General features: G+C 50.0%; 1 protein-coding gene across 5 annotated transcripts; it reads right to left on the reverse strand.

Moving 5' to 3' along the window:
• Nucleotides 1-1,667: 1,667 nt before the first annotated feature.
• On the reverse strand, nt 1,668-19,807 carry ccdc92 (coiled-coil domain containing 92). Of its 5 annotated transcripts, XM_029259743.1 has the most exons (5): nt 13,862-14,560; nt 12,622-12,885; nt 12,373-12,528; nt 11,383-11,424; nt 1,668-4,845 (listed from the first exon to the last, which is right to left on the reverse strand). In XM_029259743.1, exons 3-5 carry the CDS (start codon nt 12,500-12,502, stop codon nt 4,052-4,054), a joined length of 966 nt encoding a protein of 321 aa, XP_029115576.1. In that variant the 5' UTR covers nt 12,503-12,528; nt 12,622-12,885; nt 13,862-14,560; the 3' UTR covers nt 1,668-4,051. The 5 variants fall into 5 exon arrangements, with proteins under 5 accessions (XP_029115576.1, XP_029115575.1, XP_029115578.1 ...); XM_029259742.1 differs by lacking the exons at nt 12,622-12,885; nt 13,862-14,560 and adding an exon at nt 18,997-19,807; XM_029259745.1 differs by lacking the exons at nt 12,622-12,885; nt 13,862-14,560 and adding an exon at nt 18,040-18,416.
• Between the last annotated feature and the right edge of the window lie 287 nt (nt 19,808-20,094).

The raw sequence follows: 20,094 nt of genomic DNA on the forward strand, positions 1-20,094 counted from the left end.
TGTCACGGTTAAAGAAAAGGGCGCTTAAGGACTGCCGCACTCCACCCTATTCTTGTGTTACAGTGACATCTAGTGGACACGCAGAAAAAAACTCAGCCTTTTTCTTGTGTCACACTGACATCTGGTGGGAATAGGTGAGAACTGAGCCCCTTTTTTTGTGTAACAGCGACCCCTGGTGGAAATGTAGGGGAGCTGCTGGTCCGCCATTCTTAGAATTGCCAGAATGCGACGAAAAGGGATTTACAGCATATATGAGCTGACAAGTAGACTTGAGTTGAAATCTTTCGCTACATTTTTGTGTATTCCTCAGGTGTGGGTGTGAAACTGGTCAATTGTTACATGGGCAGAACAAAATCACTGCATTATCCCCTCTGAATCGGAGGCCCTACAATTTGTCACAACCTTCTTCCCGACAGCCTGGCAGCAGCGTTGAGAAGTACGATCCCTCTGTTCTCAGAACACATCTTCCATTCCCCTTTTTAATGATGGGAACCAGCACTCCTTTAGCCGGTCCACAGTTGCCGTCCCGGTCTTCCAGGTACTAATGATGAGGTGTGTCAGCTAAGACATCCCGACAACATCTGGTGTTTGCGGCACTTCTGTACGGGTCTCATCCACCTCGGCAGCCCTGCCGCTCTCACTGCCGCAATATGTTGAGCCAGAGGGATGAACCCTGGTCCTACAGGACCTTGTGGCACTGCCTCCTAGAAGGAAAACCTATTTAGGAGCAGCTACTCGGTGTTTCTGTGGGCTGTGACCAGCCATTCCACGCAGGTCTCTCAGCTCCAGGTGCTCACCAGTGAATGCAACCTCCAGGGGTGGGTCCTGGTAATTGGAATCCTGCTGAAGTTCTCAAGTTATTATTCTGAGCTTTTATCATCAGAGTCTATTGTCTGAATCCCTTTTTGTCTGACACTTTCACCTTTGGTCAATTTGCCAAGGGGGACCCCAGGAGACCAAGGTCATCCATGACCAGCTCAGGTCCCTTCCTGACAGCAAGGTTCTGTGGAGGGGTCCCCTTGAACCCGAAGAAAATTCATTTAATTTATGCCATACTTCTTTACATTCGTGTTGTTTTCATCCGTATTCATCTTTTATGGCCGGTGTGCGGCAAGGTGAGTGGAACTCGCGGAGATACGGTTGTGCTGCATCAACACATTCTGTTGGCTCCTCGTGTTCCCAGCAGCGAACAATTTTCAAAGATAAAGATATTGCAGTATTTTAAATGCAATTATCATCGGTAACCATCTTTCTCGGTGAAATGCGCTTGTTCTCTCCGAGTTGAACGTTGCTTTCGAAAAAAGCATCGGCTAAATGAATAGATGTAAATTGAGGAACATCATTATTATTACACTTACTATGATTTAGGCATAAAAGTGACTTTGGAACTACAAACATAAGTGGTCATGAACAGATTTGCAGCCTCATATGTTCATGAACGAACGAACCAGGGAACATTTATCATTTTAACCAGTCATGGTTGCTATGATTTAGAGCTTTTCCGGGATGCAGGTACTTATGATTCGCATTACTGGCTCGAATGGCGTACATACACTCGCTCAACAGGTTTGAGTACTTTAACCGATTTACTAGTATTACAAACGTGCACAGTAATTACAAAACAGTTTTTCTTCAGCATCTTTATTATTATAATCATTACCATTATTATTTATTTACAATATCTGGCAGATACCACGATCCTGGTTGGCCTACAGTTGCAAATGTCTGATTCATGTAAAAAAAAAAAAAAAAAAATCACAAATTGACATTCAAATAATTTAAAAATACAGACATCCCTCAATTTGCAAACTCTATCCAAAATTTTGGTGTACTGGCTCTTGGGTTTTAATGCCCAATTTTTGCTTCATGCAACAAACAATCAGTATAACAAAATTTATCCAAAGTGCTTCCAAAAAATTTGAAAGTCGTGCATCGTGCGCAAGTGAAATGGAAGTGCAGTAATGTACTGTAGTTCGCGCGTCTACGTCAAGATCTCCCTGCCTGTTGGTGTGTTTGAAATGTGTGGTGCTTTAATGGAGTGGGGCGATACGGAGAGCGTGTGAAATCCCACAGTAGTGTCTGCCGGCCATATCGGGAGTGTCATTTAACTGAACGATTGCGGAGACAGCGGAGCAATGAGATGGAAGTTTAGCTGATGGTTTTGCAGGTATTTATACACATTTTAGCAGCAGTGCGCAGTTTTAGAGAGTTGTTCACAAAAAAACGCAATATGTTCAGTGGATCCCTGCTTGGTTTATTGCTCAGCCTGCAGAAAACTGATCAATTCAAAAGAAAACTGCGAGTTACCCCCAGAGCAGTTAAGGGTGCAAGTGTTTTACAATGTGCTAAAACAAGAGGAGAAAAAGCTTGTGGTATCCACAGTGTCACTATGTGCGCCGTTTCCAGGAACGAATTAATTTTGTAAACCGAGGGATGCCTGTATGCCTGTATGCCTGTACAGACCACCGTCTCTTGTCCAACCCAGTGGGGGCAGTGCACATGGGGACAAGGGGTGCCTTTCCAAGCTCATCCTGGAAATGAACAAGTACCGATGTAGGAAAGAGCGACGTCATGTTTTCAGGATTACTGCGGGTCTTCTGAAGGTGACGCTAATGGATCTGGCAGCATTTAATGAAATCTTACCCCATCCATCCCTGCATTTTCCTCCACAGGACACGGGAAACCTCTTACAGTTGGCCAGCTGTATAACATTACACGCAGTACTTACGGAGTAAAAGCGGGCGTGGCCGTACCGACATATCGGAGCGGGGATCCTTATCAGACGGCGCCAGAGGGGGGCAGGGGGTGGAGCGGTGCATCAGGATGCCAGTCCAGGAGTCCAGGGAGCGTCCTGTAAGTCAGACGAGTCCCAGAAGCGGTAGCTTCGCTCGTGCTGCACAGCCCTTGCGGCAAAGTGCTAATTAAGTGTCTCCGAAAGCACCGAGGTGACACCGACACATGTCCTCTGACTCTATAACATGTATATATATGTACACACACATACATAGACACATACACACGCACAGCGTACAAATATGGCGTTATGCACGTAGACGTCGGGGTGGTAGTGGAGAGGACGGCCTGTATTGTCTAGATCTGGGAGGTCCGGCTGGAATCTGTTCGTTGTCCTGTTTCGTCAGTTCGGAATCTGTTATTTTAACGGTCGCGATGGCGAACGTCACAGTTTTCCGTCCGGCGCGACTCTGATTAATTACACGGTAAAATGGACAAACGGCAATAACTATATGGAGGTGCAGGGAAATGGGCACTTCAGTGTGTGCCTACACACACACACACACACACACACACACACACACACACACGGATGTTGATGAAGGTATTTAATGGTGCAAAAGCCTACATGCATGTTTTTGTGTGGCTCAGCATTTCAAACGGTGTCTCTGGTTCGGCACTAATGCAGTAAACCGGTAAAGTTTATAGTAAATCAGTGTCAACAGTTCAGCCTTTTTACGTTGTTTACAAGGTGTCCACTGTAACGCTGCAGAATGAGACTGGAAACGTGGCAAAAAAAGGCCAAACGCACACGCAGACACACGCAGACGCACCCACGCACCCATGCATCCAGAGCCTTTCTTCTGATATTTTCTTATGTATTCAATGAGATTAAAAACAGGAAGTGGAAAGAAAAACACTGGAAATTAATCAGTTTAATTAATAAACACCTGTTTAACATGTTGCAGCAATTCCTACACGAAGCTTTCGGATACGTACGCTACGGGACGGCGGCTAATCCGTATGCGCTTATTATTTATGGACACGTCCGCGTGCGCCGGAGGAGCGGGAAACAACCCGGACGATTGGCGGCGGGGACACGCTCGTTCTTTGCTCTGCGCCGTGTCACCGGAGGGGAAAGACAAATAAAAACAGCAGCGTGGGGCTCGAAACCGTACGTGGAAAACGAGGGGACGGATTTTGGCATGCGCGTTCGGAGGAACGGGGACAAGGCGTCGTCTTCCACGCTCGTCTTTTTTCCAGTGTTTTTTGGTTGCGTTCGGTTGCTCGGTGCTGCCCGGCGCCGGGTGCGAGGCCCTTACACTGTTCTGTCCGCGCCCGGTTGCTTGTTGGCCATCTTGGTATCGTCGACCGGATCCACGGTCGGCGACTCGGGCTGGGCGGCCGGCGGGGCGGCGCGGTGGATCCTGTGGGCTACGCCCACGTGGGTCCGGGTGTGGCGGGCGGGGCTGTGGCGCGGGCTGGCGCCCGAGGGTGGCGCGGGCGGGGCCGGAGAGCGCTCGCGGGCGGCGCCGATGGGCGGGATGACCGCGGGGCGCTCCCGGGGGACCTGGGCCTCGGCGGCCTCGCGAGCCTGCAGGAAGGGCGTGGGGTCGGGCATGGCGTCCAGCGCGTCGCGCAGCACCAGCCGCCGCCCGTCGGCGCCCAGCCGGTACAGCTCGGCGTACTCCGAGTGCAGCGGCTGCGACAGGCTCTTCTTCATGCGGCGGCGCGGCGTCTCCGGCTGCCGGTCCTTGGGAGGCGGCGTCGGCTTGTAGGAGCTCACGGGGCTCGCGGTGGGGCTGCCGTCGGAGGAGCTGCCCGCCAGGAGGCGCTTCTTGGTGGCGTGCAGCTGGGCCGTGAGGTAGGCGATGGTGCCCGCCCGCTGCTCCAGCTCTCCCGACAGCACGGCCAGCTTGTGGCTCTTGAGCTTCAGCTCCTCCAGGTACTTCTTCTCACGCTCCTTGATGGTGTTCTCCAGCACGGAGATCATGGCGTTCTTCTGCTCCAGCTCGTGCATCAGCTCCGTGTTCTCCTCCTCCTTGGCCTTGAGCTGCGCCTCCAGCTCCTCGCACCTCCTGCGCAGCTCCATGCAGCGGGCCTCGCCGCTGTCTGCGCACGCGCACACACACACGCGCACACACACACGCACACACACACATATATAGAGTTAGCAGAGAAGTGACTCCAGTTTTCCACAATACTGACAGAGAGAACGCATCCAGTTCAAGTGAACCTGTTGAGAACTGACCAATCGCAATGAATGCCTTGATGAGCTAACCAATCACAAAGCAAGCTGGGATCTGCTGGCCAATCACAAATGGCTGCTTTTGCCACAGGCTTCAATCTCAGCCTCGGGGCACCAGTGGCAGAGTTGGGATGGGTTCGCCAGCTCCAGGGCAGCGGGTGACGTAAGGGGTTAGAGCTGCCACTTTGCACGTGAGGAACCCGGGTTCAGATCCCACCTCCTGCTGTAGTAGCCTTGATCAGGGTAATTACCCAGAGCTGATAGAGTAAAAAATACCCAGCTGTATGAATAGGTGCATCGCTCTAAGTGTCTTAGTGTACAAACCTCACGTTCCAAGTCACCCCGGATAAAGAAATCACACAGATAACGGTTAGTCAGAATGATATAATAATAACAACTATTATTACAAATAAGGATTATATCTGACTATCTGAAATAATGAGAGTAGCGACAGATAATCACTTGAACCTGGAGGCCAAACCTACACAGCCAACACTGCTTCTTCCAGTACTTTCTCTTAGCGTGGAACTTGACACCAGAACACACTCTCCTCAGGGCGGCAGCCAGGGCACCGGTTCGCTCGCTCACTCAGTCATCCATCCAAGTGTAATTTAATCCTCACTCACTCATCTGCTGTGCCTCTCATGTAGCAGTAATTAGAGGAGAAAACAAAGCATCCTTAAAAAAACGGACAGAACATCTTGAATGAATCGTCCTGATTTTAGGACTGCTGTCAAAATCGTACAAGTGTGCACAGCGTGTGCACACACACACACACACACACACACACACACACACACACACGCGCACTTGTTCTGGGAGAGCAGCCACTCCCCGGGAGATGCTGTAGATAATTGAGTTTTCTTTCTCATCCCCCCCCCCCGATCCCCAGCAGACATCACTCCCCTGCAGCGCAGGCCACGTGGGTGGGGGAGGGGCGGCTGTCCTGGGCGGAACAGCGAGCTCCTCTTTCGGTCCCGATCGATGTCAAGGGGGGAGTTCGGCTACTTTCCTCCGACCTTCGCTCACCGCACCGAACGTTGCTCCGCCCCAATCTGCCTGGACCAATCAGCAGTGCTCATGACATCATGCGGCAAGAGCAGGACCCACATCGACAGCATGTCGGGGTGCTTGACTCACCTGGGTCGGGCTGTAACCCAGGACCGACTCACGGCGTCCTACAGCTTACGAGACTTGCACTGAGATTATCAGCTTAGATATTTTTAAAGAGATAAACATTTTAGTTTATGACCATTTTCTCCCCTCATCCATTCTTAAACATTTTCATCTTTCGCAAAAGCGCCCGCGTTTCCCTGCCGAGCTGATAGATGGCAGTACCGAGCACAGAAATGGAATCGGGTCCATTAGTGCGGGACCGCCTTCATCCACCTCACTTCCACAGTGTCTACAGCTCATTTCTGCTGTTCCCGAGTCTCGGTGGTCAATAACAAGACGAGGAACGTTGCGAGTGTTCATGGGATGAACAGTCAGCACCGAGGAGGAGCTTGTGGAGACCGAGTACATTCACACGCACACATTGCCTGAACCGCTTGTCCCACGTGGGGTCGCGGGGAACCGGAGCCGGAGCCTAACCCGGCAACGCAGGGCGCAAGGCCGGAGGGGGGAGGGAACGCACCCAGGATGGGACGTCAGTCTGTTGCAAGGCACCCCAAGCGGGAATCGAACCCCAGATCCACCGGAGAGCAGGACCCGGTCCAACCCACTGCGCCACTGCGCCACTGCCCCCCATCCCCCACCTCAAGTACATTCACTTTCAGTCATTTTAAAGGAGTTTTGATTTTAACGCAGACCAGTGTTATTACAGCTGTATCTGAGGTTTGTACGGAAGCAAACCGAGATCCGAACGAAGCGCTGGTCCCAACCCTGCCTGTAAAATGAGGGGTCACACTAACCCTCGAGCGTCCTCAGCTGAACCCATCCAATTTAAGTGCCACGAGGCAAAAAGCCGAATTAATATATTTCCAGCTGGCAGGAACTCGACATCAATAAACACAGAGAATATCCTGCGTTACCGAGGAAAACGACGCTCCTTCTACGGAGAGCGTTTCTTTACTGTCTGCTGTGCGAAATCCGAGATTTCTCCCCGTCGAGCCGCCGGCACTTTCCCCAGCTGAAGGCGCCCCCCCGATACGCTCCGCACACCCCCACTCTAAGTAGGTTAGCGCAGAGACCCATAATCCTATTTCCTGTCTCACGGGTCGTGCGGCGTGAGCCCGGTCTGGCCGCGCGCTCACTCCCGACACGGCTCGGCTCGGCACGCCACCGTCCACCGTCCACCGTCCAGGACGCCCACGCAGTCAAAGGACGCAGGTTCAGATCAACGCTCCCGATGCAGTACCTTCGGTCAACGTTGTTACCTTGAATTGATACAGTAAAAAAAACATTCCTGCTGTAGGAATGAGTAAATCCTTCTACGTGGCTTAGCGTACGAACCTACTGCTACAGGTCACCTTGGACAAAGGAGTCAGAAAAATGGACCGACTACACAGGGCTCGCGTGCTGCAAATATTACGAGTTCCGTATTTCTCATGATTCAGACATTTTTCTGCTTATTTCTTGCTTCTAATTCTTTTCTCCTCACCTTTTTATTTTAATTTTTTTAAGCAAATCTCACCCACATTTCCACGTCCAGCCATTAGTTGGCAGTAAAGAGCAACCAAACAGAGCAGGAAAGTAGGACCGCCTTAATCAGTCGGCATCTGTTATTAAACTCGAATTTGTGGAGGAGACATTTTTATTTTAAGTCATTTTAGATTAATTTAAATTTTCATCTATACTGAATTTACTAAACATGTGAAAATAAGTCTTATGTTTTATTTATTAGAGCTATATCACAGGTCCCTCTAAGGACCTCGGTTCAAATCCCACCTGTTGCTATAGTACCCTTGATCAAGGTACCTACCCTGAACTGATAGAGTAAATATCAAGGGACCGGGGATCCGAGGACCGCGCTCAGAGAGCCGCTGACGTTGCAGCTCTGAACTGCCCTTGATGTGCTCTTGATATTCTACTAAGCCAAATGAGCAAAACGACGTTCAGGGCTGCCCATAGTAAGAGGGGTAAGAGTCATCGGCCCGCAAACGGAAGGACTCGGGTTCGAATCCCCTCAAATCATTCGATTCAACACATCCTGTATAGATACAGTGAAAATAACCCTGCTGTGTAAATAGGTGCAAGCAAGCAGCCTAGTGTACAAACTTCACCTTGGACATGGGTGGTAAATAAATAATACGGTATACCGTATAAATGCTAATACACACCGGGTTAATGATTTTAATAGTGCGTAGGTGGAGAATCCCTGGGTTCGAGTTCAGTGCCACTTATAGGAGTTCAGTAGTGGGTATGACACGTTCACATCCCGCACAGGACTGGACAAAAAAAATCTAGATCGAGCAGGTTCTGGGTTGGGCAGGCAGTGCCGGTAGGGGTTAGGGTCGACCGTGTGGCATGAGCCGATACCCCTGCCCTGTGTTTATACGACACGCCCGCGATTCTGCGCTGGGCTACAAGCCATTGGGTGAGTTCCACAGGGCATCGGTCCACCCTTCTACGCTTCCCAGGGGCAGGATGTGGTTGCTCGGCAACCGACTGAGACTGACGCAAGGCCTCCGGCAGGAGACAGGAGGCTCCATTCTGCTGATGGCACAAGACCACCTTAGATATCTATATATATAGCTCTGCTGGCCTTGTCTTCTCAGACCTCCCACACTCCGCGAATTAGAAGGATCCAGAAGCGGCTTCGTACTCGGAGGAAATACCTACTTGGACAAAAAAGCAGAACTTTTCTACGTCCTTTTGGGAAACAAATTTTACCATAAGCAGTACTGTGTACTATAAAGAGCCATTAGAAATTTATCTCATATAAAACCTTGCTCTGCTCTTGCTGATGGTCAGTAAATGATGTTACGGTGCTCTGGTACCGTAGTAATTAAAACTGTCACCTGACAAGCAAAGGACCCGGGTTTGAATCTCACCTCCTGCTGTAGCACCCTTGATCAAAGTACTAACCCTCAATTGATACGGTAAAAATTACCCAGCTGAATAAAAGGGTAAATCACTGCGAGTAGCTTCGGGTACAAACGTAATAGTCGAAATCACTTTGGATAAGGGAGCGAAATAAAAACGGTTTATTATTTTGTGTATGAGATACGCAAAAATGAAAACTATGACACCAACGACAGGGTGGAATGGAGCCTCCGCTGAGCGCGAGAACCCAGAGACACATCCGTCCGTCCGTCCGTCCGTCACTTGTCCAGCGCACGGTCGCGGCGGTCCAGAGCCTAACCTGGAAGCACAGGGCGCGAGGAGGCGTACACCCCGGACAGGGTGCTACCCCAGGGACATGAGTCGGTAGGTAAGTTGGAGAGCCTGAGACCGTTGAGCTGCTCAGACACACGTGGTTAAGAGTCCCGAAGGATGAAGGACACGCCGGTTCGGTCATAACGATCAAAAGGTCAAAGAGGGGATTACGCTCCACAGGACGCGCTGGTGGCGACGCCTCTAATCTACACTAAAACGGAAACTATCGCTAATGGTCACTAATCCTTCTCGGAGCGGAAGCTAACGCTAGCGGCGGCCGGTCGGTCCCGAAACAGAACGCGACGCCAGAGGTCATTAATCTGTTTTGTAAACAAGTGTGTAAACGAGACTCTGCAGAGCCTCCGTCGCATGTCCCCTGGTCAGTGTATGGAGGACAACAACTGGACATTTATCGCGGAGTAATGATGATCCGCGGTGCGGATTTTATCTCACACACACACAGAGAAAGAAATCAGGTTCTTTGACAAATATTCACTAATCAGAGGTGCCAGTAAATACCAGCCTGAATCGCTGACTTCTCTGGATTTCAACATTTATATTAAATCAGTTTAAATTAATTCACATTTCTTTGAAGAAAGTTACAATGTCAACATTGAACACCCAAAATAAAAACAGCGATACACTGTAAATGCTGGGTAATATTTCCTGCATGAATTCAGGGTAGGTACCCTGATCAAGGGTACTACAGCAACAGGTGGGATTCGAACCCAGGTCCTTAGAGTCCAAAGATGCAGCTCTGAGTGCTACGCCACCTGCTGCCCTGCTGTAAAATAACCCCTTTGGAAAAAACATCTCTTACAGGCCTAACGACGGTCAGAAGAGGGAGGGTCGAACGATGAAGGTGGTTTTGTTCTGGAGGTGAACACCTCCTTCCTGGATGCAGACACACACACACACACACACACACACACACACATTTTCCTCTCCCACCGACCTCCTTATTGTCTACCTGTCAGTACAGGTGGTCCTCGACTTGCAACATGTGACTTACGATGAGCTGGACTTACAACTGCCATCCAAATATCATTATTATTATTATTATTATTATTATTATTATTATTGTCATCATCATCATCACTATTACTTTATGGAATTAATTTATTTATCAATTCCCAGTGTTTGGTCATAACCCCTAATACCGACTGCTCCTCCGTCTGCCGCGTGGTAACATCGACTGGTCCCGCTGCCATAAAGCCAACATATTCCTTCCTATCTGGGTCTTAATCAGCATTTGGAGGTTCAGCAGCGAACGGGTTTTGTTTAAAAAAACGTTTCGTTTGCGATTCCTTCAAAGCTGCTTTTTATTTCAGATGGCGAGCAGCGAAAGCGAGCGTTCGCCGACTCGCTCCCGTCAACTGCTCTACCTGCTCCCGAACGCCGCGCAGTATGAGCTGCGGTCTTCACCATCTATTTTATAACCCCTGCACTCTTTACGCTATTCGATACGAGTATTATTTCATCATTAATTACAGTGCTGCTTGTGAACCCCCGCGTCCCTAATTTCAGCCTTTATTCATTTTATGTTTATTTTAACACCTAACCTTTACTTTTCAGGTTTATTTTCACATTTTTCATGAGAATAATGACCAATGGGCTTCAAGTACTTTCAAGCAACTGTGTTTATATATAAAAATGTAACACAGTCCTATTATTAACTCATGCAAATTAACAGTTTACGTCTCCTTACAGTTTATATAAGAGAGAATAAGGGGATTTCGGACTAACGACGAAGTCCACTTACGACGAGGTCATCGGAACGGGACCCCATCGACAGCGGAGGACCACCTGTACACGTAGATACCCCGTCGACGAACCCGAGCAGACAGACCCCTTCTGGGTCCTACGGTACCTCATCCCTACAGACTCCGGCTCTCATCTTCGTCTTTCTTCACCATCCAAACTAGAAGAGACGCTCATCTCCAATTAGGGGACAGAGACTGATAATAAACTGTCGTACTCGTGACGAACGTCACGCCTTCCGTTACGTGTGTGTCCTACACTGCTGTGACTACGAAGGCGCTCAGTCACCATGAGAAGAGCCTGGGAGGGTCTGGTCTTACCTGCTGGATCAGAACTCTTTACTATCAACTCATAGGTCAAGTCTGTGGGGAGAGAAGAAAGAAGGGCGTCAGCGGGAAGCTCGTTCTCCAACACGTAACGCTTGTTGTGCTGGGCTGGTAAAGCACTGCCTTTTTACTGCGATTGTAACTACAGTCGCTGCCACCATTACGTCGAGCTACGTTGAGCTACGTTGAGCATTACGTCAAGTTACGATCTCTCCAACACGCAATCATTTTCCACTTTCTTCATTTTAAATGGCATTTTCCCGACCGCATCTCCTAAAAGACTACGGGTGTGGGAACCGCCCTAATTCGACTCACTTCCACAGTGTTTACGGCTCGTGTCTCGTGCTCACGAGAGCTGGGGATCAACAACAGGTTGAGGAATGTTGCATATGTTCATGGGATAAATCAGTAGAAGCTATATGAATTAAATATGAATTTGTCCAGATGACATTCTTGTTTTCTGTCATTTTAAATTAATTTTTAATGTGGCTTCAAGACAGTGAAAAAGCCTGACAATGTATCTTTACTGGAGGGATATCAGATTTTTTTCAGAACTCAACTTACAGATACATTGTGTGGTATGTCTCTATTATTAATATTTCATTCGCTGTGACTTACGAACAAAACCGACTTTGGATTTATGAACAAAATGAATTATGAACAGACTCGTGGTCAACCTACGTTCATCAGCTGAACTTAGGTGCTTAATGGACACTTTTCTCCCCAGAGCAACGTGCTACACACTCTACCAACTTCCACAGGTGGACTTTTCACAGGGGTGCGGTTCTGGTCAGATACCTTGCTGATCAGTACAAGAACAAGGCGTCCCCTGGGACCACGACCCGCACCTCACTGGTCACACCTCCAGGTCCCTCACCCGCTACGCTGCCTGCTGCCCTGTTCCCAGCTTGTGTGCGGGTGTGGGGAAATCACGCAGTGCCGCAGTGTGACCGTAGTGACCGTGTTTGGAGGGCGAGTGCTGACCGGTGCAGTGCTGCTGCAGGCGGCGGATCTCGGAGTGGAGGCCCTTCAGCGTGTTCGCGTGGTCCTGCTGCAGGAAGAGCAGGTTCTTCTGGGCGCTCTGCAGCTGGTTCTCCAAGCTGACGGACGCCATGGCGGATTCACCAGCGACCCCGGGACCTGCGGGAACACGGGTGCGAGGACCGTGATTGAGGGTCGGGGCGCCCTGGTTCCAAACATCTCGACTGCAACGGTCTTGTTGTTGGAACTGACCGTTTAAAGACCATTCCCGGTTCTGCGGAGCTTCAATAATGAGGCACAACGAAGCCCCAGAGAAGTTGACCCGAGGTCTCACCAGGAGTTTCGCCTTCACGTCTCTTCCCCGGCTTTCCACACTCCCCGAAACTCGCTTATCTACTCGTACCCAAAACAAAGACCGTCCAAGGTCTCCTGGATCCAATCCCAGTGAGTGGAATTTACCACAAACAGAGGAGCTTTCTTCCAGAACTTTCTACAGCAGGCTGCATCGCGGGCATACTGCATGCATCCCGGAAAATAAAAAGCACAAATGTAGCGTAAAATGGGGTAAAAGACAAGGTAAATACATACCATACAGGGAACTAAAGAATAATGAAAAGCCAATCGTAATAATAGAGTAAATGACAATAATTATTATAATAAGGTACAATAATAAAGGGCGAGTGCACGCCACCACTGGGCTTTTTAGAGACAATCAGACAACAGAGACGAGTCCAACAAGTGTGGGTGATGACTCCGTGGTAAATTCCTCCTTATCCGCTGTATAACACTTCCAGAAATGGGTCAAGCTTCATCACTGCGACTGCTTATCAAATTCCTTCAATTAGTGTTAATCCAACGCTTTACACTGGGGGGTGGAGGGGTAAGAGTTAAAAAGACTGGGAACGTGACAGGACCCAGAGACCTGGAATGCGGTTCACGCAACCATTTCAAACGTCTTGATTGGTTCCCATCGATATCCCCATTAAACCACGACCCAGATTTGGATTATTATAAGGTTGTGGTATTTAGGCCGATTCCTCTGACATATTTGGCAAGGAAATGTATTTTATTGTGATCCGTAGCCGAGGTTCCCTCTATACAGAGCTGCTTGACACTATGTGAACCCCATCTACCTGAGTTTTACCACGAAACGGTTATTTAATGAGAATCAGTGTTTCTCATGTGATATAACAGGTGTTTAATAGAGGAAATTGTGTGTGCAGCAGAAACACACAATTAGTGTAAAGGTGTAAAAATAAGTGAAGCTCAAGTTGCACTGATAAAGCCAAATAGGTGAGTAGAGTCAGGGGTGTAAATCACAGTCTTTTAATCATTTTACATGTTTATTTTAATATTTAATAGAAGAATATGACCATCCCTACAGGGTTCACATACCTTCAAGCAGCATAGTAAATATTCGCAGGACCAAAGTGTTTGCATTTCTTGGCAAGGAAAATTCTGGAACCTATCAGAGAGCGCTATGAGATCATACCTGTGAAACACGGTAACCCTTCGACCTTCTGCCCTTGCTTTGTGTTTTATACACAGTACATTGCGTGCAACACTTGCAATTTCTTGGTGTGATGTTTGTGTCTCCGCAGGATGAGCGACTCCAACAAACGATTCAGGACGACGCGCGATGACTCTCCATCACCCAGGTCGCCCCGTTGATCTCGGCATCGCTCCGATAAGCTAAAGCTGCACAGAAGCGACCACAAGGCGAATACTCCGAAGGGTTCGAGCTCAGACGGCACAAAAAATGAACATAAAGCACTGAGTAAAAATCTATGTAAAAATGCGGCATGCGGACCTTTTTTAAGGTCACGGCCAAGAAGACGGGTCGCAGCGACACCCCTCTGGGGCTGCGAAACGCAAGGGGGCGGAGCCAGAACGCCCCATCCTGGTCTCGTCACCGCAGCCCCGGTGACCCGAGGGGCATCTCAGCTCTTTATCTTGCTCGGCTCTCAGAAGGAGGAGGCCCAGAAAGTGCTCGGCCCTGTAGAAGAAACCCAGCGAAGGTCCAGAGGGACTGGACCACAGTACCTACTGGGTTCACACACACACGCTGGCTGAGTGGCCCTGTATGGGAGCAGAAAACAAGGCTGAGTTTCAGGAAACAAAGACGACGAGCGAAACACGCGTTGAGAAAATAGTGGGAAAAATCGCGATCGGAGCAACGAGTACGAGAGAGAGAGCGAGCCCCCCCCGCCCCCCCCAGAACTCGTCCTGGTCCCATTTGCCTGACTCCTCTGTCAACCGGCTGGATTTACACTGAAACTTGAGCGACTGGCGAAATTCGGTCGGAGGAACGGGGTCGCTGGAACTGTCACAGCCCCAGAGGGTCACAGCTGGGGAAAAAAAAGGCTTCAAAATATTGCCTGAGTCAAAAACGCAATATTGCTGAAAATACACCAAAATTGGAAGAACACGTGCTATTTATGGCATCGCCGTTACTTTAGCATAGTTTAAAAAAAAACCAAAAAAATTATATTTCAAAAAGTTCAAATAGAAGGTAGGTTTTGTCAACGTTCTATAAAATAATTAGAAAATAAACAATTATAGATACAACAGGAATAAGAGTGAAGTAACAATGTAGATATAATAATAAGAAAATTCACTCTATGCAAAGCAAAATAAGGGAAACTGGCATATTCATGACCCCTCAAAACATGAAGGTGGACAGAGAGACAGGCAGGTACAGGTACGGACATCCTGTCCACTCGCTAAGCGTTGAGACGCACTGTGTGAAGCAGCTGACGGAGGGAAAGTGCACCCAGTAAAAGTGCACCACGGTACAAAAACTATGACTATAATACGACTATCATATTGACTGGGAGAATGAAAGGCGGATAACGACCCCACTGCCGATCGACAAAGGAAACACGGCCAGAAAACAATCAGTACCTGTGTGTGTGTGTGTGTTTGCGTGGTTATAATGATATGAGATTTTAAATGTCCACAATGTGCCTTTCAGCACGTGAAAATGTACAAAATGTGTTTTTTTGTGAATTTCGAGTGCCGATGTTTTATGGCTCCGTTGTGCGTGTACCCCCATGTTCATGTGTGGCGGAGTGTGTGTTCATGGGCGGGGCCTGTTCCTCTGTGTCTTTACACACACACACACACACACACACGCACAAAATTGCACACAGATTGTGAACAATAATGGAAAGGTCCGGTAGCATAATGATGTCCAGGACGTCACCCCCCCCCCCCCAATTTGGTTAGATGGGAGTATGTGAAGAGAGAAAAAAGACCCAGCATCCCTTGTGTTTCCAGCCCCCACCCACAGTACGGCCCAGCTGACCCACCCCTCCACTTCCCCCTGGGGTGGTCCCCTGGTGGACAGGCCCCGCCCATCGGCGAAGCGATCGTCCATCAGGCAGGCGAAACGCCATTTCCTCGCCGTCCGTCTCCTTCTGGCGATTTTCTTTGCCCCCATGGGCTTCTACACTGATATATGTAGCATGATGTCATCATAAACATATTATCAATTCATGAAACATTTATACACGTATTATAAACAGGCAGAAACATTAAATATTGTCCCAATGTTACATTGTCTTTTGTATTTTTAAATGCTTCAATGAGCAAATGTCCACACAAGACCCATCAGAGGCTGAACATTAACTACGAAAACAAGGAAACACTAAAAGACGTGGAAACCGAACACATTATTACTGGTGAATCCGTCACGTTAATGAATAAGTGAATAAAAATTTTCAGTTCACTCGGCCGACACTTTTGTCCAAAGCATCTTTCAACGTCCGGCTCGTTCTAGCTTCATTCGACCAAGGCGACATGTCAAAATTGAGAAAAAAAGGGTGAAATAGTGAACTCCTGTGAACCTGAGCTTGTGCGCTCTCTCTCTCTCTCTCTCTCTCTCTCTCTCTCTCTCTCTCTCTCTCTCTCACACACACACACACACACACACACACACACACACACACACACACACACACACACACACACACACGTGCTCCAGCCCTGCGGAACGAAGGAATCTGCGACATCCTCCGTCTGCAGTCTGCGGGGGGGGGGGGGGGGGGATGACTGCACCTTATGAATCTTCGCATTCCGTGTGACTGACAGCAGCTCTTTAAGATTTGAGGCCCCTCAGGAGCGGTGAAGGAACCGGGCCGTTTCGGGGAGGGTTTACATTCCTCTACAGCAGAGCCTGACGGAAGCAGGGTGCCGCCGAGGCTTGACAGGCATCGCGAAATCATTAACCTCCGTCCGAGACGGCGGCCGGGGATTCTGGGTAATTATTGCTAAGTACGGGCCTTCCACCGCAGCGCCGACGCAGTTCTCTCCGTGTTTACGGCCTCGAGAGCACATCTCCACAGAAGTGCACACGCGATCCATAAGCGATGAATAATTGAAGGGCCCGTCGGTGCTCGGCGTGCGGCAGACAGGCCGACTCGCACACGCCAGCCCGACTCCCCCCCAACCCCCACCCCCAGCAGGACGTTTCACTGAGGACAATGGACACGCGCTCTCGCTCCCGGGCTCCTCCGCCAGGCCGATGAGGTCATGCTTCCAGGGATCGGCCGTGGCGTAACGCTCTTTATCGCACGCCATCCTCAAACCAGAACCTGTAATCGGTCAATTGAAATCACCAAAAACCTTTAAACGGAACAAGTTTACATTCATGCATTTGATTTTGTAAACAAACCGTACACAAATTTGCATCAACAACAGACGAAGATCATTAGATACAAACATCACACAACAGAAGCGCAGCCTGTCCGACATCACGACGGTCATAACACACGCGTTCCAGCAGCTGCGTGTGAAGTGGCAAACAGTAGGTGAAACACTAACTTACAACGGCTTCAGGAGAGAAATGGGATTCAGCAGTTCCGAGGGACCTCGTGCATTTTATTCTTCCCCCCGCCAAAAAAGTCTGATCTTGCCGAGATGTTCCCGTCTCCCACACCCAGACTCTGCGCTAGAGTCAGCAGACGGTGCGGCGATAACGCCTCGATTTACTCTGCTTCCCTCGTTCAGGTCTGCTTACCAGGGTTCAAAACCGGGAATATACTGACCTGTTGAGTAAGGAGAATACGCAGGACCTGGGTGGTCCTCATTGAATTTTATTTTTTGAGGGGGTTACATTTTGTCTCTGATCGCTGAAAAGCGCCTCATGTTACCACAGCAGTGTCTGCCCCGCTGCCTGCTCTTCTCCTTGGACCCCCCGCCCCCCCCCGCACAGCACTTCCCTACAGGAGCCATAAATTATCGATGAGGCACCGCCGCAGAGGACGCGCCGGTCAGAAAATATCCTCCCTTCCGAGGTCTAGAAGAGGCCGTCAGCTCGGTGCCCCAGAGCAGGGGCGGGTGACATGAGCGTGGGCCGAAAATGTAAATAGTTATGGCACAAAAACACACCCACGCGCATCAATAAGTCTTTGTTGACCAAGTGCGTTTTCTCCAGCGAGCGACATGTGTCGAGGGTCGAATACTCAACACCACTTTCCCGTCCAGCAGAGGGCACGTCCGGTCCCCCCGGGGGTCTCTCACACGTGTCACCTAACCGCACACGCAGCGGGGACCCGGTCCGTGTCACTCACTGCTCCTTATGAGACGGCACATCCTCCCTCCTCCCAGCTTCTTCATTCAGACGTTTGTAATTACAAGCCAATAACCTGCCTGCTCATCCATAAATACCTTAATTCAGGGTAACGTCTGACGTCTATGATGCTGTAAAACGATCCACAGCGAGCAGGACTGCAGTGTTTCATCTCCGGTAAATTACTGTCCTTCACGAGTACGAAAATATATTTGGAGAAACATGGGACGGGCTCAGCGAGGAGCCCGCATTGCGGAGCGTGCAACTACAGCGCCTGCCAAGCGCGTGCGTGCGTGCGCGCGCGCGCACACACACACACACACACACGTGTGCATCTGATCTGGGGTAACGGAAGAACCGGAGGGGTGGCGGAGCTAGCTGATGATTCAGTCTAGGGAGGGGGGCACCAGGCCGCTCCCCCTGTAGAGCCACAAAGAGTGAAGATCACTGAGCGCAAAGACCACCAAGGGGTCAGAACTTCTGTCAACTGATACATTGTATCCACCTGTCAGTTGATACAATGTGTCCACCTTTCTGCCTCGTGCTCACTCCCCTCCCAGGAAGATGACGAAATTCGTGTGAACAATAACAGTCGCTACACTTGGACCTCGAGACACACAGTAGGTGACGGCGAAATCAACGGAAGTGATAAACAAACGGATACAGAAATGATAAACAGCGTTTTCTGCGGAGCGCGCGCTTTATCATTCCGAGAGACGCAATGACCGTTATCCTGCCCCCCCCCAGTCCGCATGACTTCATGTTTATTATGGTTTATTTCAGGATTCTTTTATTAGAGAAGAGCACTGTCGCACACGGATAACAACAACAACAACAACAATAATAATAATAATAATAATAATATTAATCGAGTGAAAAAAGTAGAAGCTCGCAACAGAAGCCGCACAAACAAATAACTTTTGCTGGAGGGTCCTCCCTGTTTTAGCACGGTAGCAGGTGAGGTGTCGCCCCACGAACACACGTAAGGGCTGAGGAGGATGCTCGAAGGACGATGGTGGTGAAGATGATGATGATGATTAGGAGAAGACACCCACCTGCCTGCGCACGATGGACCACACAGACCTGCTTCTTCGGCGTGAGCAGATGGAGTCCAGCTGGGGGGGTCTGACGGCGCCTCCGCCTTTGGCTCCGGGTCCGCGACCGACTCGACTGCGACTCCGGCTCCGGGTCCGACTCTAGGTGTGTCCGGCCCCCATTATCATGCGCGCTCTCATCATCATGCCTCGTTGGCCGCCGCCGCCGCCGCCGCCGCCGCCGCTGCTGCTCTTGGATCCGATCCGGCGCTGCGCTCTCGGGATGATGATGATGATGATGATGATGATGATGATGATGATGTCGCGGTCCTGGCGCACCTCTCGGTCGCTCATCTCCCGGAGATACGGGGCCAAATAAAGCGGTGCATCATGGGAAAGCAGCGAAAAAAACCACTAGGCTCGAGCCAGCAGCTGGCCGAAGGGCGTCATGTGCAGCGGATCACCTGTTCCCCGCCGTGCGACCCCACACGCACGAACACACACACACTTTTTCCGCGTACGTGTGCATGTGTTTACACGAAGGGAAAGGTGTTACAGGAGCGACTTTCCCAGCAGCTCGGTTCTAAATACCGTCCGGCTCGTTGCCGACTGCGCATGCGGCGGCTCGGGTACGGTGACGTTGCCAGGGAAACGGGAGCCGCCAGCCGTCGCAAAAGCGTCACCTAGCGACGTTGGAATGGAGGAGGAACAATGAAGTGTCCCCCGTTCATCCGCAGGGACTGCTGAGCGGGACACTGAGGAGGAGGAGGAAGAGGAGAAGGAGGAATAAAAACGTAATTTGACTCTGGAAGAAAAATGACAATGTGACGCCGGTCACGCCGCCGTGTGCAGCTCGGCCAGCAGGGGGCGGCAGCGCTCCAGAGTTGCACGCGACTCCCCGCCGGTTACGGTAAACGGGGGTGAACGTGCGAGCGGAGTGCGGGAGAAGTGACACTTCGTATAGCGTCACGTTGCACGTGTTTGTTTGTCCGTCTCGTACCACGTTCTGCTGCGATTCTTTGCCTCTGTCTTGAGCTGAGGGGAAGGTGGGCCGCCTGCCTGGTGGTTCCTGCACAACAGGGCCTGCGTGTTTCCCGCCTCTTTTAATGCACCGCTGTC

The sequence above is a fragment of the Scleropages formosus genome, chromosome 17 (assembly GCF_900964775.1).
Source record: "Scleropages formosus chromosome 17, fSclFor1.1, whole genome shotgun sequence".
NCBI lineage: Eukaryota > Metazoa > Chordata > Actinopteri > Osteoglossiformes > Osteoglossidae > Scleropages > Scleropages formosus.

What these genes read in the sequence shown, in the direction of transcription:
- ccdc92 (XM_029259742.1), bottom strand. Translation starts at nt 12,502, where the DNA reads ATGGCGTCCGTCAGCTTGGAGAACCAGCTGCAGAGCGCCCAGAAGAAC. An exon ending in CCTGCAGCAGCACTGCACCG is followed by an intron (nt 11,425 to 12,372) that starts GTCAGCACTCGC and finishes CTCTCCCCACAG; the next exon opens with ACTTGACCTATGAGTTGATA. An exon ending in AAAGAGTTCTGATCCAGCAG is followed by an intron (nt 4,846 to 11,382) that starts GTAAGACCAGAC and finishes GCGCGTGCGCAG; the next exon opens with ACAGCGGCGAGGCCCGCTGC.